The sequence below is a fragment of the Monopterus albus genome, unplaced genomic scaffold (genome assembly GCF_001952655.1).
Source record: "Monopterus albus unplaced genomic scaffold, M_albus_1.0 scaffold35.1, whole genome shotgun sequence".
NCBI lineage: Eukaryota > Metazoa > Chordata > Actinopteri > Synbranchiformes > Synbranchidae > Monopterus > Monopterus albus.
This window is the reverse complement of record NW_018127915.1, coordinates 1,146,599-1,168,986: the sequence shown is the minus strand read 5'-3', so window position 1 is coordinate 1,168,986 and position 22,388 is coordinate 1,146,599. Positions and strand designations below refer to the sequence as shown.

The 22,388-nt window shown below is 40.7% G+C and overlaps 1 protein-coding gene across 1 annotated transcript in view; it reads left to right on the top strand.

Moving 5' to 3' along the window:
• Positions 1 to 22,388, top strand: part of cacna1ha (calcium channel, voltage-dependent, T type, alpha 1H subunit a) — a 148,670-nt gene that overhangs the window by 96,328 nt on the left and 29,954 nt on the right. The window contains 8 exon segments of the mRNA XM_020597813.1: positions 6,295 to 6,406; positions 7,026 to 7,159; positions 8,277 to 8,374; positions 11,537 to 11,696; positions 14,341 to 14,665; positions 17,123 to 17,215; positions 20,093 to 20,331; positions 20,831 to 21,375. Coding sequence (XP_020453469.1) covers positions 6,295 to 6,406; positions 7,026 to 7,159; positions 8,277 to 8,374; positions 11,537 to 11,696; positions 14,341 to 14,665; positions 17,123 to 17,215; positions 20,093 to 20,331; positions 20,831 to 21,375 — 1,706 coding nt within the window.

Here is a 22,388-nt window from a genome sequence, read left to right as displayed (position 1 = left end):
ACTGTTGTTGTCTTGCATCAGCAGCCACTTGTGTCTGAGTGTGTGTGAGCATAATGTTTCTCAAGCTTTTCGACTCTTTTGACCATGTAATGGTGCAGTGTTACTATTCTTCTTGTATGCTCACTTAGTGAACATGTGTAAGTGTTATCACAGCTGCTGTAGGTGTGAGATTTTGTTGTGACACAGTGTGGAACAAAATTTAAAGCCTCTTACAAATGCTTAATAATGTGATATGTGTTTCTTGTTTACATTGGAAGGCTAGTGTGGTTACAGTAGATGATGAAGATAAACACTCAGTGTTCATTCAGTCATACAATGATCAGTATAACTAATGCTTCTTATGACTTGTCTGCTAGCTCTCCATCATCCTCTGTAGTGCAGTTTGTGTCTATTTTGTGTCTAACAGGTCTAATACACTCGCAGTCTGACATCTTTCACTACTCAGATGCAGATAGTGTAGAAGAATTTAATTTGGCCCTTGAGCAAGATACCGAATTGCTCCAGTAGATACGATGTCCACTAAAGAACACTGTGGAGGAGCTAAAGGAGAGTGAGAACCATAAATCAAGTTAATAAAAAGTAGTTTTAGCACCCCGGTGCTTTAATTTTTGCAGGAGGAAATGGTTAATGAATTGCTCACTGTGCAGAGTTAGCGGCTGTTTGCTAAAATCTCTGGCATGAATAAATAAAGAAATACAAATGACTCCATGCCTGTCATGAATGTCTAGTTGTTTCCAAAAAGTAAGCAAAACTGTTTTATGTCTTTACAACGTTAGTAATGGCGCCCGTTTTAGTGGTATGTCTACATTTGGACTCTTGGCTTTATCAGAACTGACCTAGTAGCACCAGTGCAGTTGCAGTGTATGCTCTGCAGCTGTCAGTGTCATTTGTGCAATGTTTTATACAACTAGCAATGAATTTGCAGCAGTTTAAAGGCAGTGTTGTGTCACTGGGAGCAAAATTGCCATATTTTAGTTTGGGTAAATACAACAGTAATATGAAAAATAACACTGGCTCAGGGTCAAAACAACCCACTGGTGCTGGGTAAGGTTAATCCAGTTTTACATGTATTGACTCGCACTGGGTTAATTTTTGATTTGATTTGATTTATTCTTTCAAGCATGTAAAGACAGTTGATATATCAACACACATAATTTTACATATATCCAACAAATGCTAATCCATTATCAATTTGCTTATACCTAGTACATGCTTGAATGGAGTAGGAAGAAGTCAGACTTATCCAGTCCTACCCCATGACATCATCTTACCATCATTGGTTTGCAAGCAGTATCTCTACATAGATACTTATCTTCTACACCACACAAGTAATATATTAAAGAATTATTACAGAGTATTATCATTCATACACCACACCCACAATGTTCCATCTAATTAATCATTAAACCTGTTCTTGCATATATCTTGATTGACACATACCTTTATATTTATGTTTAAACTCGTCAATTCTATTACTATTTTTTATGTCTACACTTAAATTATTCCATAGTTTTACCCCATTTATGGAAATACAGAATCTTTTTTTTGGTTGTACGTATAGCATGAATTTTAAAATTTATCTGACCCCTAAAATTATATCCCCCTTCCTTTTCATTAAATAGTTTTTGAATTCCACCAGGTAATAAATTGTTCCTGGCTTTATACATAAACACAGCAGTCTTATATCCCACTAAATCAAAAAATTTTAACAATTTAGACTGTATGAAAGCTCCATTGGTGTGATCCCTATACCCCATCTTTATTATATGGGTAGGTGATAAATAAAAATATTGAACTATTCCCCGATGCTAGAGTTACAAGAATCCACAATCCCTCACATCCATTGTTACATGACACAGACCTAAGTTGATTTGCTTAATGTGCTGAGGCATAAATCAGCCTTAACAAGTGAGACCTGGCGCGTTGTGTTCCAGGCCTACAGTAGGTTCGGCACTGCACAGGGCCGACATACAGCAACCGCACGCCACCAATTGAACTTGTGTGTATGTGTGTGAAACACCAGGATCTTTGTTATTCGCTGTTTATTGCAAACCAAGGCATATGCTGATCTCGTTTTGCAGCAACAGCCAGGCTTGACTTTAAGCACTTACATATTAATGTCTGTGACTGTGCATCCATACATCTGTGTGTGTGTGTTGGGCGGGTGGGCGGAAAGCTGAAGACAGAAGGGGGCTCAGGAGGTGTTGACTGTGGAGATTAAAGAGGAATTAGATGAAGCAGGGCTCAGGGAGGCACAAACCATCACGAGAGACAGACATTCTCTGGATATTCAAATCTCTCATTTTAATTCTTCTACAGATTACAGTCTTTCATCTGTGGAGGAAGGATCGCCCTTATGTTGCTTGACTTTGTGTGTGTGTGTGTGTGTGTGTGTGTGTGTGTGTGTGTGTGTATATACTCCTCTCAGGGCACCGTAACTCAGATCTGTTGCTGCATCTGCAGAATCACTGAATAAAATGATCTGCTCCCAGTTTGAACGTGGCCTGTTAACTTGACTGACCGTTTAACATACCACTCATATCTCACACTGCCTGCCACAGTTCCCCTGTTTTACATACTGTACCCCCTAAAATGTTAAGCACTCAGACTGGTTTATTTCTCCCTCTTGTTCTTTTTTTAAATGAGTCCCCAGAGGATAAACAGCAGGGTTTCCATTCCCTCTGCCTCCCACAGTAGCAGGGCTTCTGGTAACTTTAAAATCCAGCTGCTGCAAAGCATGTCAGTGGGAGCTTGGCACATTGGCAGAGACCATTCATTCCATAAATAACCAGACAGGCCTTTTTCACTCATTATCACAATATTATCACATCAAACTGTGAGCAACACAAGATATATGTCAAAGACATGCAGGTTTTTTGCTCAGATGAGCGTATAAAGTAATAACATTGTTAACAGAATTTAATTGATTTCATTATCTCTCATTTCAGTTAAATTCCCTCACACACATTGGTAGAGCCCATTGCACAGTTGTCAGGTCTGGTTAATAAAGGAGCTTGATATTAATGAGTAACGGCAGCCGAGGCTCAGGGAATCCTCTGTCAGACCTGCTAATAGGCCTGCAGATGGTGTGTTGGAGGGAGCAGAGCACTGTCTTCTTTTGTTTTTTATTTTAGTACATTTTCTTCTAAAATGTAAAGTTACTGCAAGTGATGGATTAAAATGTTTTATTATCCATCCACAGCCACATTTGCTAATGAAAATCTGCTGTTTAACCAACAGGGTGTAGGAATCCTAATGTTCATTAATATCCCTTATCTTTATTACTGTCCCACTTGTTGGTAAAAGCATATGATCACGTATGGTTCATGTTGTTTTATTGTATCTATGGGCTTCAGTGTATTTGAATATCAGTAACTAGAGATACAGTATGTTGAGCTACGTTGTCAGTTTGTACTTTATGTTTGTTTGATATTGGTGCTGTGACTTCTGTGGTTTACAAATTGAATAACAAACAGTGTGGAAACATGTTTTGACCATAGAGCCAAGTTTGGCCACATGTCTTGGGGAAGGTGACGTTTTTGTTCTGAACTGACCATTTATCGACACTGCAGAGAAACTATTCTACACACCAGAACATCTGCAGCAGGCCGCAGCTCTTACTTTAACAAAAGAAAAGTTTTAGGTCTGTCTTTTTTTGCTGATACTAACTTCCGTGTTGGCCCCGGTCACTGCAGTAAGTCCCAGTTGTGTCTGTGTGTATTTGTGTGTGTGCGTGCAACACACAACACAAACTTGATGTAATTTGCATATAATATGTATAAACCCACATATATAGTATAGTATGTGTGTTTTGTGACTGTATGCATGTATATCTCTGTGTGTCAGTGATGTAGAAGACTGTTTGTTTTGTGCCTTAATTCCCTGTCTAATTAGAACAGTACGCCACCCTGGGAATAGTTTGCTACCCTAACTAACAGCGCACACCAAATCACTGCATGTGTGTGTGTGGGACAAAAGCCAAACTAAAGTAGAAAAACTGCAGCATCAGTTTCTTTCTTCTAACGGAGGCGACATGATTTAAGGCCACTTCCCGTTGTCAATTTCTCTCCTCCAGTCTGTTTTGCCGTCCTGCTCGCTTCCTGTCTCTCATCTTCTCCTTGTACTCTTTGATTTACTTAATGTGTATTCTTTTTTCTCATTATGATGATGAGACGTATTCTAAAATGACTGAGGTCACAGAAGCACTTGAGTTTTATAGACTGGTTTGATTTATGGCTTTGCATCAAGCTGCAGTATGTTGTGTGCGTGCTGCTAGGATAGATTTATGAACTTATCAGTAAGTGTGACCGTACCAATCAATTATTTGCTCATCCATGTTTCTTTTGATGTTTCCCTTTGTTGTATAAGTTTTGTTTTGATGAAAAGAAAAACAGGCGAAAGGAATGATTGTATTTTGGAGCTGATGGAGGTCAGTTTGTCATTTTTCATCCAGCCAGTAGAAACGAGGATGCGATTTTCATGCTGCCACAGAGGCAGAGGAATTCCAACGCAGTCTATCAAATGTCTGTCAACACAGTGGTACCACTGTTGCTGGCTCTATTTCCCTATAGACCAGTGGCATTTGGAGCTCCTTTAAGAAATGAAAGGAAACAAATCCACTGTTGACTGTGCCCTCTGTAACCTACTGCTTTGTCCTAAAAAAATAATCCAAAAAGGATAAAACAAGCAGCCCAGAGAAGATGTCTGACTTTCATGTACTGTTGAAATAATGTTTTCTTCTTGTAACAAGAAAGTGAGACTTCACTTTATATGTATGCTTTGTCATACTTTATTTCCAGCCTTGAACTGCAGGATTACAAAGTCTCCATCCCTAACAGCGATGCACCAGGATGATTTTAGGGATTTGCCTCTAAATTGATCAATGCCAGCAAACATTTCAACAGGATATACAGTAGACAAGGACCCATTAAACTGTTTCTGTGGAAACAAGGAATGGTGCGTAAGCAGATTAGCAGCCAGTGGGGTCATTATTAGACCCATTAGGTGCATTAGGCTCACACAAAACATCCGGGTCCCGTGTTTGTGTCCAGTGTCATTTACTCTCCTATTCTTAGTTGCTTTTTTCCTGGTTTGTATCTCATACAGTAATATCTTTTGTCTCCTAGAGCACAGATATTGCTACTGTTGTCTCTAGTTAGTGTGACCAACAGCATGAGCAGTCACTGAAACACTTAACATCAGACCAGCATCATGGGAAAGGCAGTGTCCTGTTCTTTGATGCATCAGCTGTTCCTCCTTCTGCAGGCATTCTTGATCGTCTCGTTCTACAGCAGGTCTGTTTGGACCGTCCTGCTCGTGCATGTGGCTGGTACCTGAACATACCTACCCTGGATACCACATGACAGGAGTAGAAACTGTTTGCAGAATTAATATTAATTATATAGTTTAAAAGCACAGTGAAAACCTGTTTTGTTTTCTTAAAGTGCAACTAACATTGCATCTCACTTGAAATAAACATTACTATGGCATATAGATGTTACGGCCTAGGGCCAAAGGCACAAGACTGGACACCAAAGCAGGATTCAGACAACAAAACTTGTATTTTTATTAAGGACTGAAGCCAAGGGAAGGGAAACAGTGAGGACTGGGTTGATACAGAGGAGCCACTGGATTGTCTACCGCCCCAGTAGAGTGGAGTTGGGAGAGGGAGAGCGTCAGGGTGAGAAACGAGGAGCCGACTCAGGACAGGTGGAGGGTGATGCAAGGTAGCTGTTGGCGAGTCGATGGGTAGGCTTCTTTGAGGAACACCAGGAGTTTGAGCTGAGTCGAGATGTGGAGGAGGAGAATAAAAGATAGGAAAACCCCCCAGTCAGGTAGAAACGAGGTCATTAGGAGCCAGGGAGATTACCTGGGCAGGTGGCAGAATCACATCGAGGTGAGTGGGAAGCAAGGGAACCAGAAAACAGAGGAGAGATACAAGAGCAACAAGGCTGACAACGTTTTCAGGAGCAGAAAGACTCTTGAATAGAGTGTTGGCTGGGGAGTTACTGCATAGACAGCAAAAACTGACTGGCAAGGAGGAGACAGCTGTGCCCAGACTAAATGCCCAGGAGTTAATTGGCACACAGGCTACAGCTGTGCTCACTCCCTGCCAGCCACACCTAGTAACTCCACCCCAGAACCCAGGGAGAGAAGAGGAAGCTGGCTTGTGTGCTAACAATACATGTCTCCCTTGCAATGCGTCATATAATTTACATTTGTAATCCTCCATCCTGTGCTGCTGCTGATGTCACCTCATGCCCTATGCACTTTAACCTTAACTTCTTTCTGCACCTGGTTCGAGCATGTGTCCATGCTGGTGATCCTGCTCAACTGTGTGACTCTAGGGATGTTTCGGCCCTGTGAAGATGTCGCCTGCCAGTCCGAGTGGTGCCGCGTCCTACAGGTTAGTGCACCGCTCTAGTCCTTACGATTGCATGAGCACCTTGTTCCATATAGAAAGTTTTGTATGGAAGCTGCATTTCCTTTCTCTAAATGTAAACACATGGTCAGCATTTAACATTATGATGTAGAGGACTAATGATAACTGATTGTAAATAAAATGTTTCCTTTATACCAAAGATTGCTTTCAGACTGGATGTGAAGTGACTAGAAGAGCAATAACATTAAGTCTAAATGGTAAATAAATGGTAATGAAAACTTCATTCTCCTCTCTCACTTGAGTCATCAGTTTCAACATGCCCACACTGAAAAGTAATTCTGATTTGTAGCTCCCTGAGATGTTGCTGTGGTAGATGTCTAATTAACTGAGACATAACCATAACCATGCTAAGCCAGAGCTATTCTTAGCTGGAATGAAACTAACTAGATGAGGAAAGAATCCTTCTGCAGACAGCCTCCTCTGGTACATCCACAGTTTCTTTCAAAATGTGACGCTGTATTGATGAGTAGCCTTAATGAGAATGTGACCTTTTCTGATGACAAAAAGTCAGTTGCCTCTCATTGTTATTCTTGTCAGTGTTGAACATGAATTCTGTCTTGGTTCTTTTATTATGTGTGGTCAGGTACTGGACGACTGTATTTTTGCTTTCTTTGCCGTGGAAATGGTCATCAAGATGGTGGCCCTGGGAATTTTTGGCTCCAACTGTTACCTTGGTGACAAATGGAACCAGCTTGACTTTGTCATCGTTATGGCGGGGTTGGTATCCCACAATGCTTTTTGCTCATTCCCACAAATTGCTCCATTTTCTGTTATCTTCAGTTCCATAATCACAGTTTTCTTAGAATAAAAAACATTTTGTTTCTTTCTGTTACTCTGATGTTGAACACAAAGTAAACAATCACAAGCACGAATGCAATTTTTCACAAACAAACATGAACACACACACACACACACATGAGGAGTAAATTTGACAACTCACAGCTGCCACATGACAAATGTGTACGATACAGGTGCATACAGGTGCCTGGGGAGTGTTTATGTGCGTTTTGTTTTTGTCCTCACAATGCCATATCATTATCAAACTAGAGTGACCTTCACATACAGTAGGGGCACTGTGCTTTCTGTTTCTGCCCCATCTGCGGGAATAAGGGTGCAACATAAGAGCAAATGCTGTCCCCTGCTACCAACCACATCAGGCCTCACCAACTAGAAAGCTGCAGTCGAATTGTTGTAAACTGTGTCTGTAATGATATGTGGCAGGACGCTCTTACCTGAAAACAGACATCTTGAAAATAAGCAAAGAAGATAAGATGTAGAAAAGAAAAAGTCATTTAATCACCACTCCTTCTGATGTAAGACATATACTGTACAAGTCGGTGTTTACCTGAGCAGTCTCAATATACAACCATGAGAATCAAAGACTAACAATTAGAGACTGGTGGAATGAACACTGCTCCTGTTGCAACCCAGGCTGTTCGATGGGGCCACTGTACAACTTGAGACAAGAGCAGGACCCAGTCAGCAACAGACATTACTTTAGCTACTCCTACACTCCACACACACAATCACAGAGCTCAAGACACAACACTAACACAGTTAAGACCCTAACTGTCTCTTCCTATCTACTTCAGTACTGTCACATTATCATGTTTGGCTGCTCCAATACAAAGGAAAAAGAGCTTCTGATTCCATGTAATTAAATGAAATATGTCCTGCAATTATGCAGATTATTGTAAGCATTATTATAATTTTGCTGTTTGCTGTTTTCTTGTTTTGGCTCGTTGTGTAAATATGTGTGTGCACTGTTTAGCTTTTCATAAAACAGAGTGTATTAAAACTCTCTCTCTCTGCATTTCTCTGATGGTGACTTTAGGGTGATGGAGTATTCTCTGGATGGCCATAACGCCAGCCTATCGGCCATTCGTACTGTCCGGGTGCTCAGGCCACTGCGGGCCATCAACAGGGTACCAAGTAAGTCATTTAATTATCAATTAGTGATCAGAGACACCGGGTGAAAGCAATTTAGAGCATTTTGAAAACAGCATAAAAATGCTGAGGGGTTGTATTATGACCAGCGATAGCACAGGAAGAAAGTAAAGTATCCTAAACTGTCTTTCACATCCTACTGTGCCAGTATTGGCACAAAAGCAGATCTATGTGTAGCAATGTCTTTGTATCTGTTGTCACCCCTTAAGGCTGAACTGACCAGTGATCTGTGGCTTGATGTTGGCTTTAATCTCACTTTTGCACCGCGCCACTGTTCAGTGAGAACTTACACATAGTTTGTCATTTTCTTAAAAGCTCTGTGACAGAAGTGGCCATGAATCTGCAGCTAAAGAGGATCACTAGACAACAGTGTCATAACACTGTACAGGATTATTAACCAGTGCATGTTAGGCAAGCGGCCAAACCGTTTGGTTCAAAAGACCTGTTTCTTTCTCTCTGTCTTGTTTTACACTGAACTGTTTCAGTGTTTTAGACATTTTTACTGATTAAGTTGATTTTACTGTTCATAAAACACAATTTAATAAAAAAAAATCAATTCTTACACCATTGGAGAACCCAGGGGAGCATTACTGTACTACGCTGTCGCCTGGGTTATAGACGTCTGCCTGCTGTCTGGCTGCAGCAAACTAACAGAACCGTGTGTGTATGTGTTTGAATGATGACCCCACTTTCCCAGAATAAACTGTTAAGTTGTTAGCGTGTGACACCGGCTGACCCGAGATTCTCCCACGCAAATGACGACGTTATGTATTTGTACAATGCGTGTTTCGGATGGTGTGTGTGTGGGTGCTTTGGGCGCTGCAGATAACCCAGACACAATAATAACACATGGCAGGTTGCCGGTTTCTCTCAAGCTACCATCACAAACACATACAAGGAGAAATGCACACATTTACTCTATTATTCCAGCTCTGTGAGGTCAGAACAGTGTAACATTATCGCTAAGCTAACAGTAGCACTGAGAAGCAGACTTTACAGCCACAGACAAGATGAAGTAAAACTTTATGTTACTGCTACCTGAGGGGTCTGGCACAGGGAAGAGGGACAGAAGTGCCATACTGTAGCTATGAAAACTCAAGGTCAGTGTAGATAAACAGAGGCTCAAACTCATATACTCATGGATACACACAACCAGAAAGAGCCTGAGGAGGTTTACAGTTTAATTTGTTCTCACTCTTTTTGTCTCTGTGGCACTTCCTCCTTTGCTTTCCTGTTCATCTGAATCACGATCAGAGGTCAAGTGTTTGAGGGTGCAAGCCCTTGGCTTAATAGTCAGGCTGAAGTATTTCTCGCCCTACTTAGTGTCTCTGTTTATTTCTGACCATTTCGCTGGAACTCCGTTCTCTCTGTTTGTCTTTTTTCCTAAGTGTATGAGAAATGTCTACTGTTAGTCGTGTTTTTGTGCCGTAGCCTAGATACAGTGAGCAGCGCTCTGTTTATTTATTTTTTTCTTGTTTACAAGGCTGACGTGTGTGCCGGGGGGTCTGCACACTGCACAGTCATACACTTCTTTTCTCCAGTCCTGTTATACATGTTGTCATATTCTACCTGGAATGTACGTAGGTGTTTTATTTTACCTGTGGCACAGTTGGGTGACCAGACACTTTCCTTTTTCAGTGTGAAACATGAAGGTAAAAAAAAAAATTTCGGACATGCACCCGATTCTAAAGGCATACATGTTTGTATAGATGGTCTTTCTTCTTTTCAGATGCTGTCACTGAGTCTGCCACTTGTTTGCCATGCAATTCCATTACCTTAATTAAAGGTTAGGGATAATCACCTTTATTTGGCCAAGTATGTTACACACAAGGAATTAGTTTCCAGTACAGAACCGAGGCAGCCATCTGTGGCGCCAACTCACACCGATGGCTCTAACCATCGGGGGCAACTTGGGGGTTCAGTGTCTTTCCGAAGGACACTTTGACATGTGGACTGCAGGCACTGAGATTCAAACCTCCTACCCTCCGGTTGGGAGACGACCCACTGAACCACACTCGCCCCTTACCTTAACAGACAGGGAAGAAATTGTGATGTCTAGTTTTTTAGTTTTCTCTCTGTATTTTTTAATGACATGTACTGCTGAGTCACAACTCTGTACCCAAAACAACAACAAAAGAGAATAGCCAACTGGCAGAAATAAAAAAAAGGCAGGTATGTAAAAATGGAACATATGAGACACACTAGTCGTCATACCATTTTCTTCACTGGACATTTAATCGATGTTATGAACATGCTGTAAATCCTCTCCATATGTCTTACTGACTAGGAGACAGTTTTTCTCTGATCCATTCCATCCCAAGGCCATGGCCTCATTAGAGTTGTGTTTTGATAGATTGACCCTTGTCTGCTTGGCTGCCACGTATCTCACACATGCAACTTCAGCTGAACTGTAAACAGTCAGTCATTAAGGAAAGATGAATGATAGACGGACTTAGGGTAGACTTTTTTTTTTTTATTGTGCCGTTTCATACACACCGTGAGGACTAAAGACCAAAAAAAGTGGGTTACAGATCTTCATAATGTTTTCAGTGATGTCTTTGTTTTCTCTACAGGTCCTTAAGATTCCACAGTAATAATTATGTGCTGTAACATTTAAAAATGTTATTTAGTGAAATAATTGACCACGCTGTTAGATACAATGTGGATACAAACTTGTGAACATGAAGTACCATCTTAAACATGCCAACATGAAATGTTAGACACTCAAGAAGATTTAAGCTTCATTGCCACTGTCAGCATTAACAGTTACAGTCTGCCGTTGCCATAGAATAATGTGTGTTCAGTGCGACAAAGCTGTGACGTATGTGAATGGCGACAGAGCACATTGTGAGGACTTCAGGGACTGGAACCCTGAGTCCGCTGCCGCTAAGCACGACCGACAACTAGAGAGAGGTGCTGAGCACGGGAACACTGTGAGCTCAAATCCCAGAGGTTGTAATAATGTCACTTACAGCATTGTCATCATTTGTAATTTTTTTTTGGCTGTGGGAATAAAGCCCACAAGATCAGTAGAGGTTCTCTGAGCATACATTAAACTGAGGGCCGTGCTTGTGCATGTGGGGCATTAATATAATTAGTCATAATAATTTCCAATGACATCTTTACCATTTGTGTTGCACTATGCAGGCATGCGGATCTTGGTGACACTGCTGTTGGACACCCTGCCCATGTTGGGAAATGTGCTCCTCCTCTGCTTCTTTGTCTTTTTCATTTTTGGCATTGTGGGAGTCCAGCTGTGGGCGGGGCTTCTGCGTAATCGCTGCTTCCTGGATGAGAACATCACAATGTAAGGAATTTGTTGTTGTTATACTTTTTTTTTTTTTTTTTTTTTTGCACTTTCACATTTCCCTCTGGGCAGCAGAGCAAATGACCTCAGGAAATTGCCTCTTTAAGACCTTCCCACAAATCTAGATTAGATATGTGGGAACAGCCTCTTGTTTTCCTTGAGTATAGAGAAAACAGAGATGAGTTAAAAAACAAAAGCACCATCAAAACACTGGCTGTTGATGTTGCAACCAATTTTCCCCCACTCAAGAGTTGACCACCAAGTCTGTTTTGCAGGTGTTGTCCTCCTCATCCATATGGTCCAGTTCACACTCTCTGCCTTTTACATTCTCTTCATTTCTTTACATCTTTCTTCTTTTCTCTTTCTCTGCCACTGTTCTGTTGTCTCTTTCATCATATTAGAGTTGTTGAGTTGTTGTAGGGTGTGACAGGCAGCTAAAATACGACTTGTTAGGCATAGCGATGTCAGGATGGAAACCACATAGAGAGATGCAGGGAGAGACAGAGAGGGAAATGCAGATGTGGCGCCAGACCAGGATGGTATTTAATATCTCTGATAATGAACTTGCCTGTAAATTAGAATGGTCTAATGAAATTTCTAGACTAATAAATATCCTCTTCTTTGCAAATGATCTGGATTTTAGTGTAGAAATTGTATCACTGAAGCCTGACCATATTAGAAAACCTGCCTGTAGAGAAAACAACAATCCAGAAAAAGAATTTAAATTATTACCCAAGATAACTGAAGAGAACAAAAACTAGACCTGCTGCCCAGACAGGACACATTGTGTTCACTCAGCTCACAAAGAGAGAGAAATCTGTGTTTCTTTCTGGCACTGCACATGTTGTCAATGTATTAGATAAACCTATTTTCTCAGATGTCTCCTATGCTTAGAAATCATAGATATGGAATAGGTACAGCCGACAAACATTCACTGTCTCCCAAACATGATAAACACACAGACAATACAGGCACACAACAGATCAGAGTCGGTAATAAAACCGTAGGGAGTGAAATTATACAAGACAGAATAACTGCTTCAGTGTCCACAACCTCGAGAAGCCAAAAATGTCAGACATCCGTGAACTAATGTAATGGCCCAAACTGTATTGGAGTTAATATTGCTGAGCCTTTTCTGCGCCTAAGAGAGAAAAAAAGAAAGACAGAAAGAGAACAGCAGCTTATTATTTTATGACCAAGGCTGCTGTGTTTTCCCTCACAGAGAAAATGGTTGTCTGACCTCCGGTACAGTATGAACACTGACTCTGATATTGCAAGCAAGAAAATCATGCATCATTCTTCAGTTAGTTTTTGGAAATCATAACAAAATTATACACAACTCTCAAACAAACACTAAATTGATTTTTCTTTTTTCTCCAGTAGTTTTCCTCTCAAATATTCCCATGAATATTTGTTACATATTGCTGTTTCTGCTGCTGGGTGTCTTTCAGCAAAGTTAATCTCCGGAAGCTTTCAGGAGCCTGGGAAATAACATTTTCTGTGCTTGCAATGCTAACATGTCTCAAATAAGCAAAGTATGTTTGGATGTGGGGTGAAAAGAAAATTTAGGTTCACCAAAATCAGGCTTAAAGTTCGCAGGCGGTAGGTAGAGGTTAGTCAAACAATGGAGAGTCCAGACATAAACAGAACTTCACCAGGCAAAGAGGTTATAAGAATGTAGACAGTCTGGCAAAGAGTTAGACCTTTTACCAAAGTGGTCCCTCCCACGTCACATAAAGGCACACACACCGTCACCATGGACACTGATAGGTATCTTGCTCACTCAGCTTTTCAGTTATTATGTCCTATATCCTAATAATTGTGCATGCAGTTAGCTAGCTTTGGCTGCAATGACTACAAAAGGAAACCAGACAAATAACTGCAACTTCATGGCAGCAGTTAAAGTAGTGCGCAGTGGCTACAGCCTCTAGGCAAGATTCTTAACATATTTGAAGCTCTTGTGTCTGTAACGGCTGTAGATTTATGAGCTCCTGCACACACGTTTGCTGTTGATTTATGACAACAGTGAAAATCACAAATTCAGATGCTGTTGAAGACTAGAACATGTTAAGAGCGAGAGCAGAAGATCACTGTTGTTTTGGGGAAATTCAAACAAAAATCTGCATCTGGATATTAGCCCACTTACAATAACTCATTGCTATGTCGACTATTGGCGATTACTCTATTTGTTAACATCTGATTCAGTTTATCCTGCTTATTGGTGAAGCAAAATGATTTTTATGTCATAGTCAAGGTCCTGAAAAGTATTTCTCTTTTTTTATATAAACATTTTTAGACAGTGTCTGACCAATTCCTGATTGATTATAAACCAGTGTGACTTAGACTAAATCACTGTGTTGCTTCTAATCACAAATGGGATACTGTGTATTCTGTTGTCTGTAGGCCTATATTATATTACTCCACTAATCTGAAACTGGTTCATTCCTCACTGTGCATATCAGTCAGTTCTCACTGTAGCTATATTACAAATCTAACCTATAATGGAAAATGTATATATACAGCAAAATCAATCAAACAACAAAAAAAAAGCTAATGAGATATTTACAATCGAAGCTAAATGGATCCATATTTGATTCACTGTAACAACATAGCCAGATGTTTATTTAATTCTTTTTCCATCCAGAATGTACAACTTGTCCATAAATCCTTACTACATGTCAGAGGAAGGTGAAGACAGCCCCTTTATCTGCTCAGCTGCCCGTGAAAACGGGATGCGGCGTTGCCACAGCGTGCCGCCCTTCATCCAAGAAGGGAACACGTGCTCACTGGCTGCTCCTCACCAAAGTCCAGCTCTGATTGGCTCAGACCCGGTGGTGGGAGGGGCACATGTTAATGGTTGCGTTAACTGGAACCAATATTATAATGTGTGTCGCCCTGGAGACCTGAACCCACACAAGGGAGCCGTCAACTTTGACAATATTGGCTACGCCTGGATAGCCATATTTCAGGTAAGAAGAACTAAAACCTTGATGAGCTGGTTATGATTTAAGCTACATTTTGTTGACAAGTGAACTTGTAGTTAGTTACATTACATTAGACTACATTCATGCAGACATTTGTTCCAAAGAAGTTAAAAATATGAAAGTATAATATGTGATCCTTATTACAATATCACACAAACACACTCGCTGTTTGTGGCCCCCACTGGAGTGTAAGCTCACTGCTATGAGTCTCTGTGCATTGACTCATCAGTCAAAGACAACACAGCATTAACTGATTTTTCCAGATGTGTTGAACTTTGAGTGTGACCTTGTTAGAAAGTCCTCCACTCGTGCCATCAGACAGCATGTCCCTGAAAGCCCCTTCCTCCTCACACACTGGTCCTGATGCCAGGTCCCTAGACAGCGACAGGTTTTTCCTTATCACAGTCTCTGTGCTGACACTGTCTGCTCTGTTGTGATACGACTCTCCGCCCTTCTAATAGATTTGTCCAGGACCCGCTGATAGATCTGGCTCTGTGTCTAATAGGCTTTGACTTGCACAAAATGACTTTTTCAAAGAAAGTCTTCAAATTAGCACAAACAGTCCAAATACTGAGCGCACTCACAAACAGACACACTAATCCATGTTAGGTGCTTGCAACTTTCCATTGTGTGTGTGGACTTGCAGCGAGAGGCTTTGAAGATTAGAGTTTGCTGTTTTTTTTAAGGATGGTTTAGCAAGCATCATTTTGAGTCTTAAATGAGATTTGTTTTCTAGCCGGGTACGCTGTACAATGTATGCGATGTGCATCTGCATCTCAAGGCCGTTGTTTGCCTCTGATTAGAATTTTAACATGTGAGGGCAGAGATATACAAAGAATGAAAAAGCTGTACTTAGTACTCACTGACAGTAGGTGAAGCAGAAACAGAAATTAGAAATTGGAATCAGGATATTCTGATGGTCTTTGTGTTTAAAATTTGTGAAAGTTCAGCATCATGCATGGAAAATGAAAGACACACGTTGCCAGGGTTAAACACGTTGCATGCAACCAGAAGGTGCTTAATTAGGGAAGTTTGAAATTCCTCCATTGTATTCAGTGCTGAAAAAAGCTTTGTATAACATTTGTCAGTCAATTGTCTGTAACAATGAAAACATTATTTTTGATTAATGGTGATGCAGACATTGAGAGATTACAATGACAAAGCATCAAAACCTTAAAAATTAAATTTTTTGAATCATTTTAAACTGTTGCTTGGAAACAATAACAGAAATGAGAGATGAAACCGGAAAAGTGATGGAGCTACAGATACACAGGCAGAGAGGTAGACAGCATTTTGAAGAAATGAGAGTGCTATATTAAATGTTAAATGAGCTTCGTTGCTTGTTATCGCAGTCTACGGCTTTATTCCCTCAGTATCTGTAAATGTTAATAACATTAATTATATATTGCAGTGCAGGGTTTTGAAAACACTTCTACCCATGGCTCCAAACTGATTTAATTCAGAATTCCCCTGGGATTTCTATATAGCACTGTCTAGCCGTTGGACATCCACCATGGCCAAGCCTGAGGCTCAGCTGGCTCTCAGCTAGGTAGGATTGTGCAGTACTCCTAGTGATTACTGTGTGGATTTTAGAGGCACTTTTACTTCTGGTAATAGAAAGTGTAGTGAGCTGTTTGGTGGTCTGAATGTGCAGTCAGGTTTGTTTGGGATTACTTTCTTTCAGAACGTCCAGCATTTTGCAGTAGCTTCATTTGATCGTTCACTTCACTCATCATTTATTACTAATTAATTTGTAGGACCCCTTTGTATGAATGAAGCGCAGTCTGGTTAAGGGATATTTATGAGGCCTGTCTGAACTTCTGAACTTTGTCTCACATGGCCCAGGTAGACTTGCATCATGGTTGTTTTGTGTCTGTTTCCATAGAATCCAAGGATGCAGAATGATTATATTGTACAGGTGTGTGAGAATGAGAATCCTCGGCTCCTTTGTTAATCTGCTGTAAGTGGAGCATTTCAGAAGAGAACAGATTAGTCACTTGTCAGGCAGTGGGTACCTGCCAGTGGGCCGTTGTTGGGTGTTTATGCTGTAATGTGTTATGCTAGCCGAGGGGTAAATGTTAAGGTGTGACAGTGTAATCAGCTTGGCTGAGCTGAGCCACCGCTTTCAGGTCTCAGCATCTCAACTGCTCATTAGCATAGTGGCTACACGAAAGAGCTGCGTCACACACACACACACACACACATAGGGACACAACAGGCTTTCTCCTGAGGAATAGCCATTAAAAATAGAATTGGAAGTGTACTGGATCTGACTGACTGTGTACTTTGAGTGTCTGTGTGCACAGTTTTGTGCATGTGTGGGTGTGTTGGTCATATGTTTTTGAAGAAAAAGCAGTGGGCCGAGCTACAAATGTTCTTGTTCATGATAATACAGGAGTTCTCTCTCTTTCTGTGTCTCACTGTCTTTATCTCCACCACCAGGTCATCACACTGGAAGGATGGGTAGATATCATGTACTACGTCATGGATGCACACTCCTTCTACAATTTTATATATTTTATACTGCTCATTATTGTAAGTACTCCCTTGAATTTTTTGTTTTTTTGTTTCGTTAGTAACTTTTTCCATGTAACAGACATTTGTAGAGTCGAGTTTTGCACATGACTTACAAGTGACAAGTGGTTCAGGATATGATGTTACAGTATGTATGCCAAAAATCTGCTACTCATGTTTGGAGCATAACACACTGTTGTACATGCTCTGATTTATACACCAAAACACAAAGTAATAACTCACTTGATTAAAACCAGATAGAATTTAGCGTCAGAACCACCTGAACTAACCCTTTTTACAGCTGTACACAGCCTGCAGTATTGTGGTTTGAAGGTTCAATAAATATTCATATGTAGAACATGTAGGTGCTGAAAGATATTTTTGTGTATTTGTATTTCAATTCTGCTTTAGAAAACGCAGAAAACACTTTCTAAGCAAACTCTATTTGGAGCAGAACTTCTTTTTGTTGAAGCTCTTAGACTTTCTGTCTTGTATTTTGCTTCTTTTGGGGGTTTTCAAAGATCCTGGCTTGGGCTATACTCCACAATGCTGTATGAGCTCCTTTCCAGTCTGTTGTTTGATGGAAACATGCTTATTATGCATTCAGAGGGAGAGAGTGAGCAAAAATAGGGGAGGAACTGGAGGAGGAGCTCAAAGAAAACAAAGTGATTAACAGAGAAAATGGATGGATGTCAAAAAATATATTTTTAAAAAGAGAGAGAAGGTGTTCATGTAATTTTTTTATTGCTCTTTTGGATACCTACAGTAATGAAATGTTAAATAGACATTTAAATAGAGACTCAGATGTTTCTAACTCTTTGTCAAGGACACCTTATCCAAGCATCATTTAAATTTCCCAGTTTTTAGTAATAATAAAAACAAAGGTAATTTTATCCCAGGATCTGGCCAAACAGGCCACATCTTAATAATACACTCAGCTGGCAGTTTATTAGGTAAGTCAGTCTGATAAAACTGTCAACAAATAAAAAACTGAATAATTGGGCGTGCAAAATTATTCAGCCCCTTTACTTTCAGTGCAGCAAACTCTCTCCAGAAGTTCAGTGAGGATCTCTGAATGATCCAATGTTGACCTAAATGACTAATGATGATAAATAGAATCCACCTGTGTGTAATCAAGTCTCCGTATAAATGCACCTGCACTGTGATAGTCTCAGAGGTCCGTTTAAAGCGCAGAGAGCATCATGAAGAACAAGGAACACACCAGGCAGGTCCGAGATACTGTTGTGGAGAAGTTTAAAGCCGGATTTGGATACAAAAAGATTTCCCAAGCTTTAAACATCCCAAGGAGCACTGTGCAAGTGATAATATTGAAATGGAAGGAGTATCAGACCACTGCAAATCTACCAAGACCTGGCCGTCCCTCTAAACTTTCAGCTCATACAAGGAGAAGACTGATCAGAGATGCAGCCAAGAGGCCCATGATCACTCTGGATGAACTGCAGAGATCTACAGCTGAGGTGGGAGACTCTGTCCATAGGACAACAATCAGTCGTATACTGCACAAATCTGGCCTTTATGGAAGAGTGGCAAGAAGAAAGCCATTTCTTAAAGATATCCATAAAAAGTGTCGTTTAAAGTTTGCCACAAGCCACCTGGGAGACACACCAAACATGTGGAAGAAGGTGCTCTGGTCAGATGAAACCAAAATCGAACTTTTTGGCAACAATGCAAAACGTTATGTTTGGCGTAAAAGCAACACAGCTCATCACCCTGAACACACCATCCCCACTGTCAAACATGGTGGTGGCAGCATCATGGTTTGGGCCTGCTTTTCTTCAGCAGGGACCGGGAAGATGGTTAAAATTGATGGGAAGATGGATGGAGCCAAATACAGGACCATTTTGGAAGGAAACCTGATGGAGTCTGCAAAAGACCTGAGACTGGGACGGAGATTTGTCTTCCAACAAGACAATGATCCAAAACATAAAGCAAAATCTACAATGGAATGGTTCACAAATAAACATATCCAGGTGTTAGAATGGCCAAGTCAAAGTCCAGACCTGAATCCAATTGAGAATCTGTGGAAAGAACTGAAAACTGCTGTTCACAAATGCTCTCCATCCAACCTCACTGAGCTCGAGCTGTTTTGCAAGGAGGAATGGGCAAAAATTTCCGTCTCTCGATGTGCAAAACTGATAGAGACATACCCCAAGTGACTTACAGCTGTAATCGCAGCAAAAGGTGGCGCTACAAAGTATTAACTTAAGGGGGCTGAATAATTTTGCACGCCCAATTTTTCAGTTTTTTATTTGTTAAAAAAGTTTGACATATCCAATAAATTTCGTTCCACTTCATGATTGTGTCCCACTTGTTGTTGATTCTTCACAAAAAATTACAGTTTTATATCTTTATGTTTGAAGCCTGAAATGTGGCAAAAGGTCGCAAAGTTCAAGGGGGCCGAATACTTTCGCAAGGCACTGTAAATCATGTCTTTATGAAGGCAACGACATTCAGTTTTTGAAACAGTTTGAGAGCCACAGATTCAAATCTAATAATTTTGGATCAATACAGTTCAACAGTACCACAGACTGCATCTTCCATAATGACCATACAGTTGAATGAACTTTCATGAATGGAGGATTTATTGCACGACTGTTGTGCTGTGAACTGCCAACTGAGTGTATATAAACCATAATAATGCTTCATTTTGACACAGTGTTTTATTACATTATTAAGACCTTAAGGAAGGATGAAATCTACAGTGAATTGTTTCAGTCATTGTTGATTTTCTATTTTACCAACAAGGTGAAAGACTTGACTAGAATTTTATGGAGTAGGTCTGCAGGATAACGGTAACAGTTACCTGCTCCTGTGTCGTTACAAAGCTGCATTGCTGCAGCCTTACGTTTTTTTTTTTTTTTAAATCTCCACAACCAGGTGGGTTCTTTCTTCATGATCAACTTGTGCCTCGTGGTCATCGCCACCCAGTTCTCTGAGACGAAGCAAAGAGAGAACGCACTGATGAGGGAACAGCGTGCACGCTACATGTCCAATGACTCCACGCTCGCCAGCTATAGTGAGCCAGGCTCATGCTATGAGGAAATGTTACGCTACATCAGTCACCTTTATCGCAAGTTCATACGCAGGTTGCAAAGGCTATACTTGGGATGGAACGGGTGAGATACACTCTGGATGTACAAATCCACACAAATAACTTTTATACTCATACTGTACAGGCTGTGCTGTGGACTGGGCAAAAGTTTTTTTTAAGGCCCAGAAGTGTCATAAAATGAAGTTAACCTTTTTCCAAAAGGCTAAAATGTAACTTGAACATTAGGAGAAATTCCCTTCATCGGAATTATAATCAGAATTTTCCCTCAGGTTAAACTAATCATTCTTTCCCCAGCAGTTCAGTCTTTACTGGTCCTCTTATGTCTAGTTGAGACACGTTATGAGCCATTTGTGGCATCTAAAACATCTTTTGTTATAAGCATTTGGGCTCTGTTTATTGTGTAGATTATGTCATAAAATTATAGCTTGCAAATCCCTTAAAACTCTTCAGAACCACATCACAAGAGATGCATTTAGATGCAAACACACAAAGACATGCCTGAAAGTAATACTACCTTCCCTGTCCATGTTCAGTATTATTCATGTCTCTTGTCCTTTGACCAGTAAACGGCGTAAAAAGGTGAATCCTAATGGCAGTGGTGGAGGCAGTAATGGCGGCGGAAATGGACACAGCCATGGTTCTAGCAGGGGATGCGGTGGCCCGGGCCCGGGTAATACGTTATGGCTGAGACCAATCCATAACCTTCTGCAACACCATCAGCACCAGCACTGTCACCTCAGCAACGGGGGGCAGCATACCATCAGTGTGACAACCACAGTGCACGTGAACAGAGAGGCAAGTACTGGAGAGTGGGAGGAGCTGGAGATGAAGTCGCTTCCTGTCCGGAGAGGAAGTACAAATGGAAATAGCGGTGGTGGAGGCAACACGACCGTTGTCGCCCACAGCGTGGGGGCACTGCTTCGGCGACTAAATGGGGGGATGAACTATCCGACTATTCTGCCGTCTTTTGTGTGCAGCTACAGCAGTAAGACACCACCCCCGCACTCCCAGCAGTGCGAGACCAGTCAGGAGCAGCACGCACCAAACCACCCAGTGCTGGAACACACAGAGACACTGAACAAGCTTTACCAGCTCATGGGACAGGACAGTAAGAAGGCGCACACACACACACAACATTATTACTGTAATTCATATACAAACTGTAGAAAAATATTTAATGTAGAATGAAAAATTACAACACCTAAAGGGTTTTTAAATCTGGAGTTTGGGTTTACTGACCACCCTCATCTCTTTACTGGCCATAAATTCACTCTTTACGCTAATGAGATTCCAGATGCGATCAAATGAACCACAAGGACAATGAGCCATCTAATATACCTTGTTTTAGGGCTAAATACTATTAATCCTCTTAGTGTAACAACTATTTTCAAAGATTTTTTTGTTTTGACTGTTTTTTTTCTTATCCATTATGGAACAGGACTGAGTACAACCCAACATGATATCACTAAAATGTTAAATGATTAATAGTTGTATAGTTTTTAAATTCAAGCATGGGGTATTTTAACATAGGTGTAATTAACCACAAATAGGTCATATAGGTGACAATGATAACACAGGCTGAGTAGGTAGAGTGGGTCATCTCCTGACTGGAGGGTTGTGGTTCAAATCCCAAGTGTCCTTGGGCAAGAAGTTGAACCGCCAAGTTGCTCCCGGTGGCTGTGCCATTAGTGGGGTTACATGAGTGCTAAAGGTGTAGAAGTGGTGACATTCATAGATGACACTATGATTAGTGCACGACTGTATCCTCCATGATTCCAAAAATCAAGGTATACTACATTCAAAATAAGTCAAATATAAATAAATAAAAGAATGAGTAATGAACCGTGAACTGACTTTTGTTGCAATTGGTTCTTAAACATGGGTTTAAAGTTTAATTAGTCGAACTGATTTTCAGATTAAGTGATTTCATTCTTCTTGGCCTCTGACTAAGAACAAATAAAAATAATTAATGGACAGGATTTGTAGGTTTCTAGTGATATTGGCCCAGGATGCACTCACTTTTGTTATTTTAATTATTCTTTACATTCTGTACTTGATGTCCTGGTCTTCTCTTGAACTCATTTTTGTTGTCACACTGTTTTCTTCTTCAGTTTTTTGCTC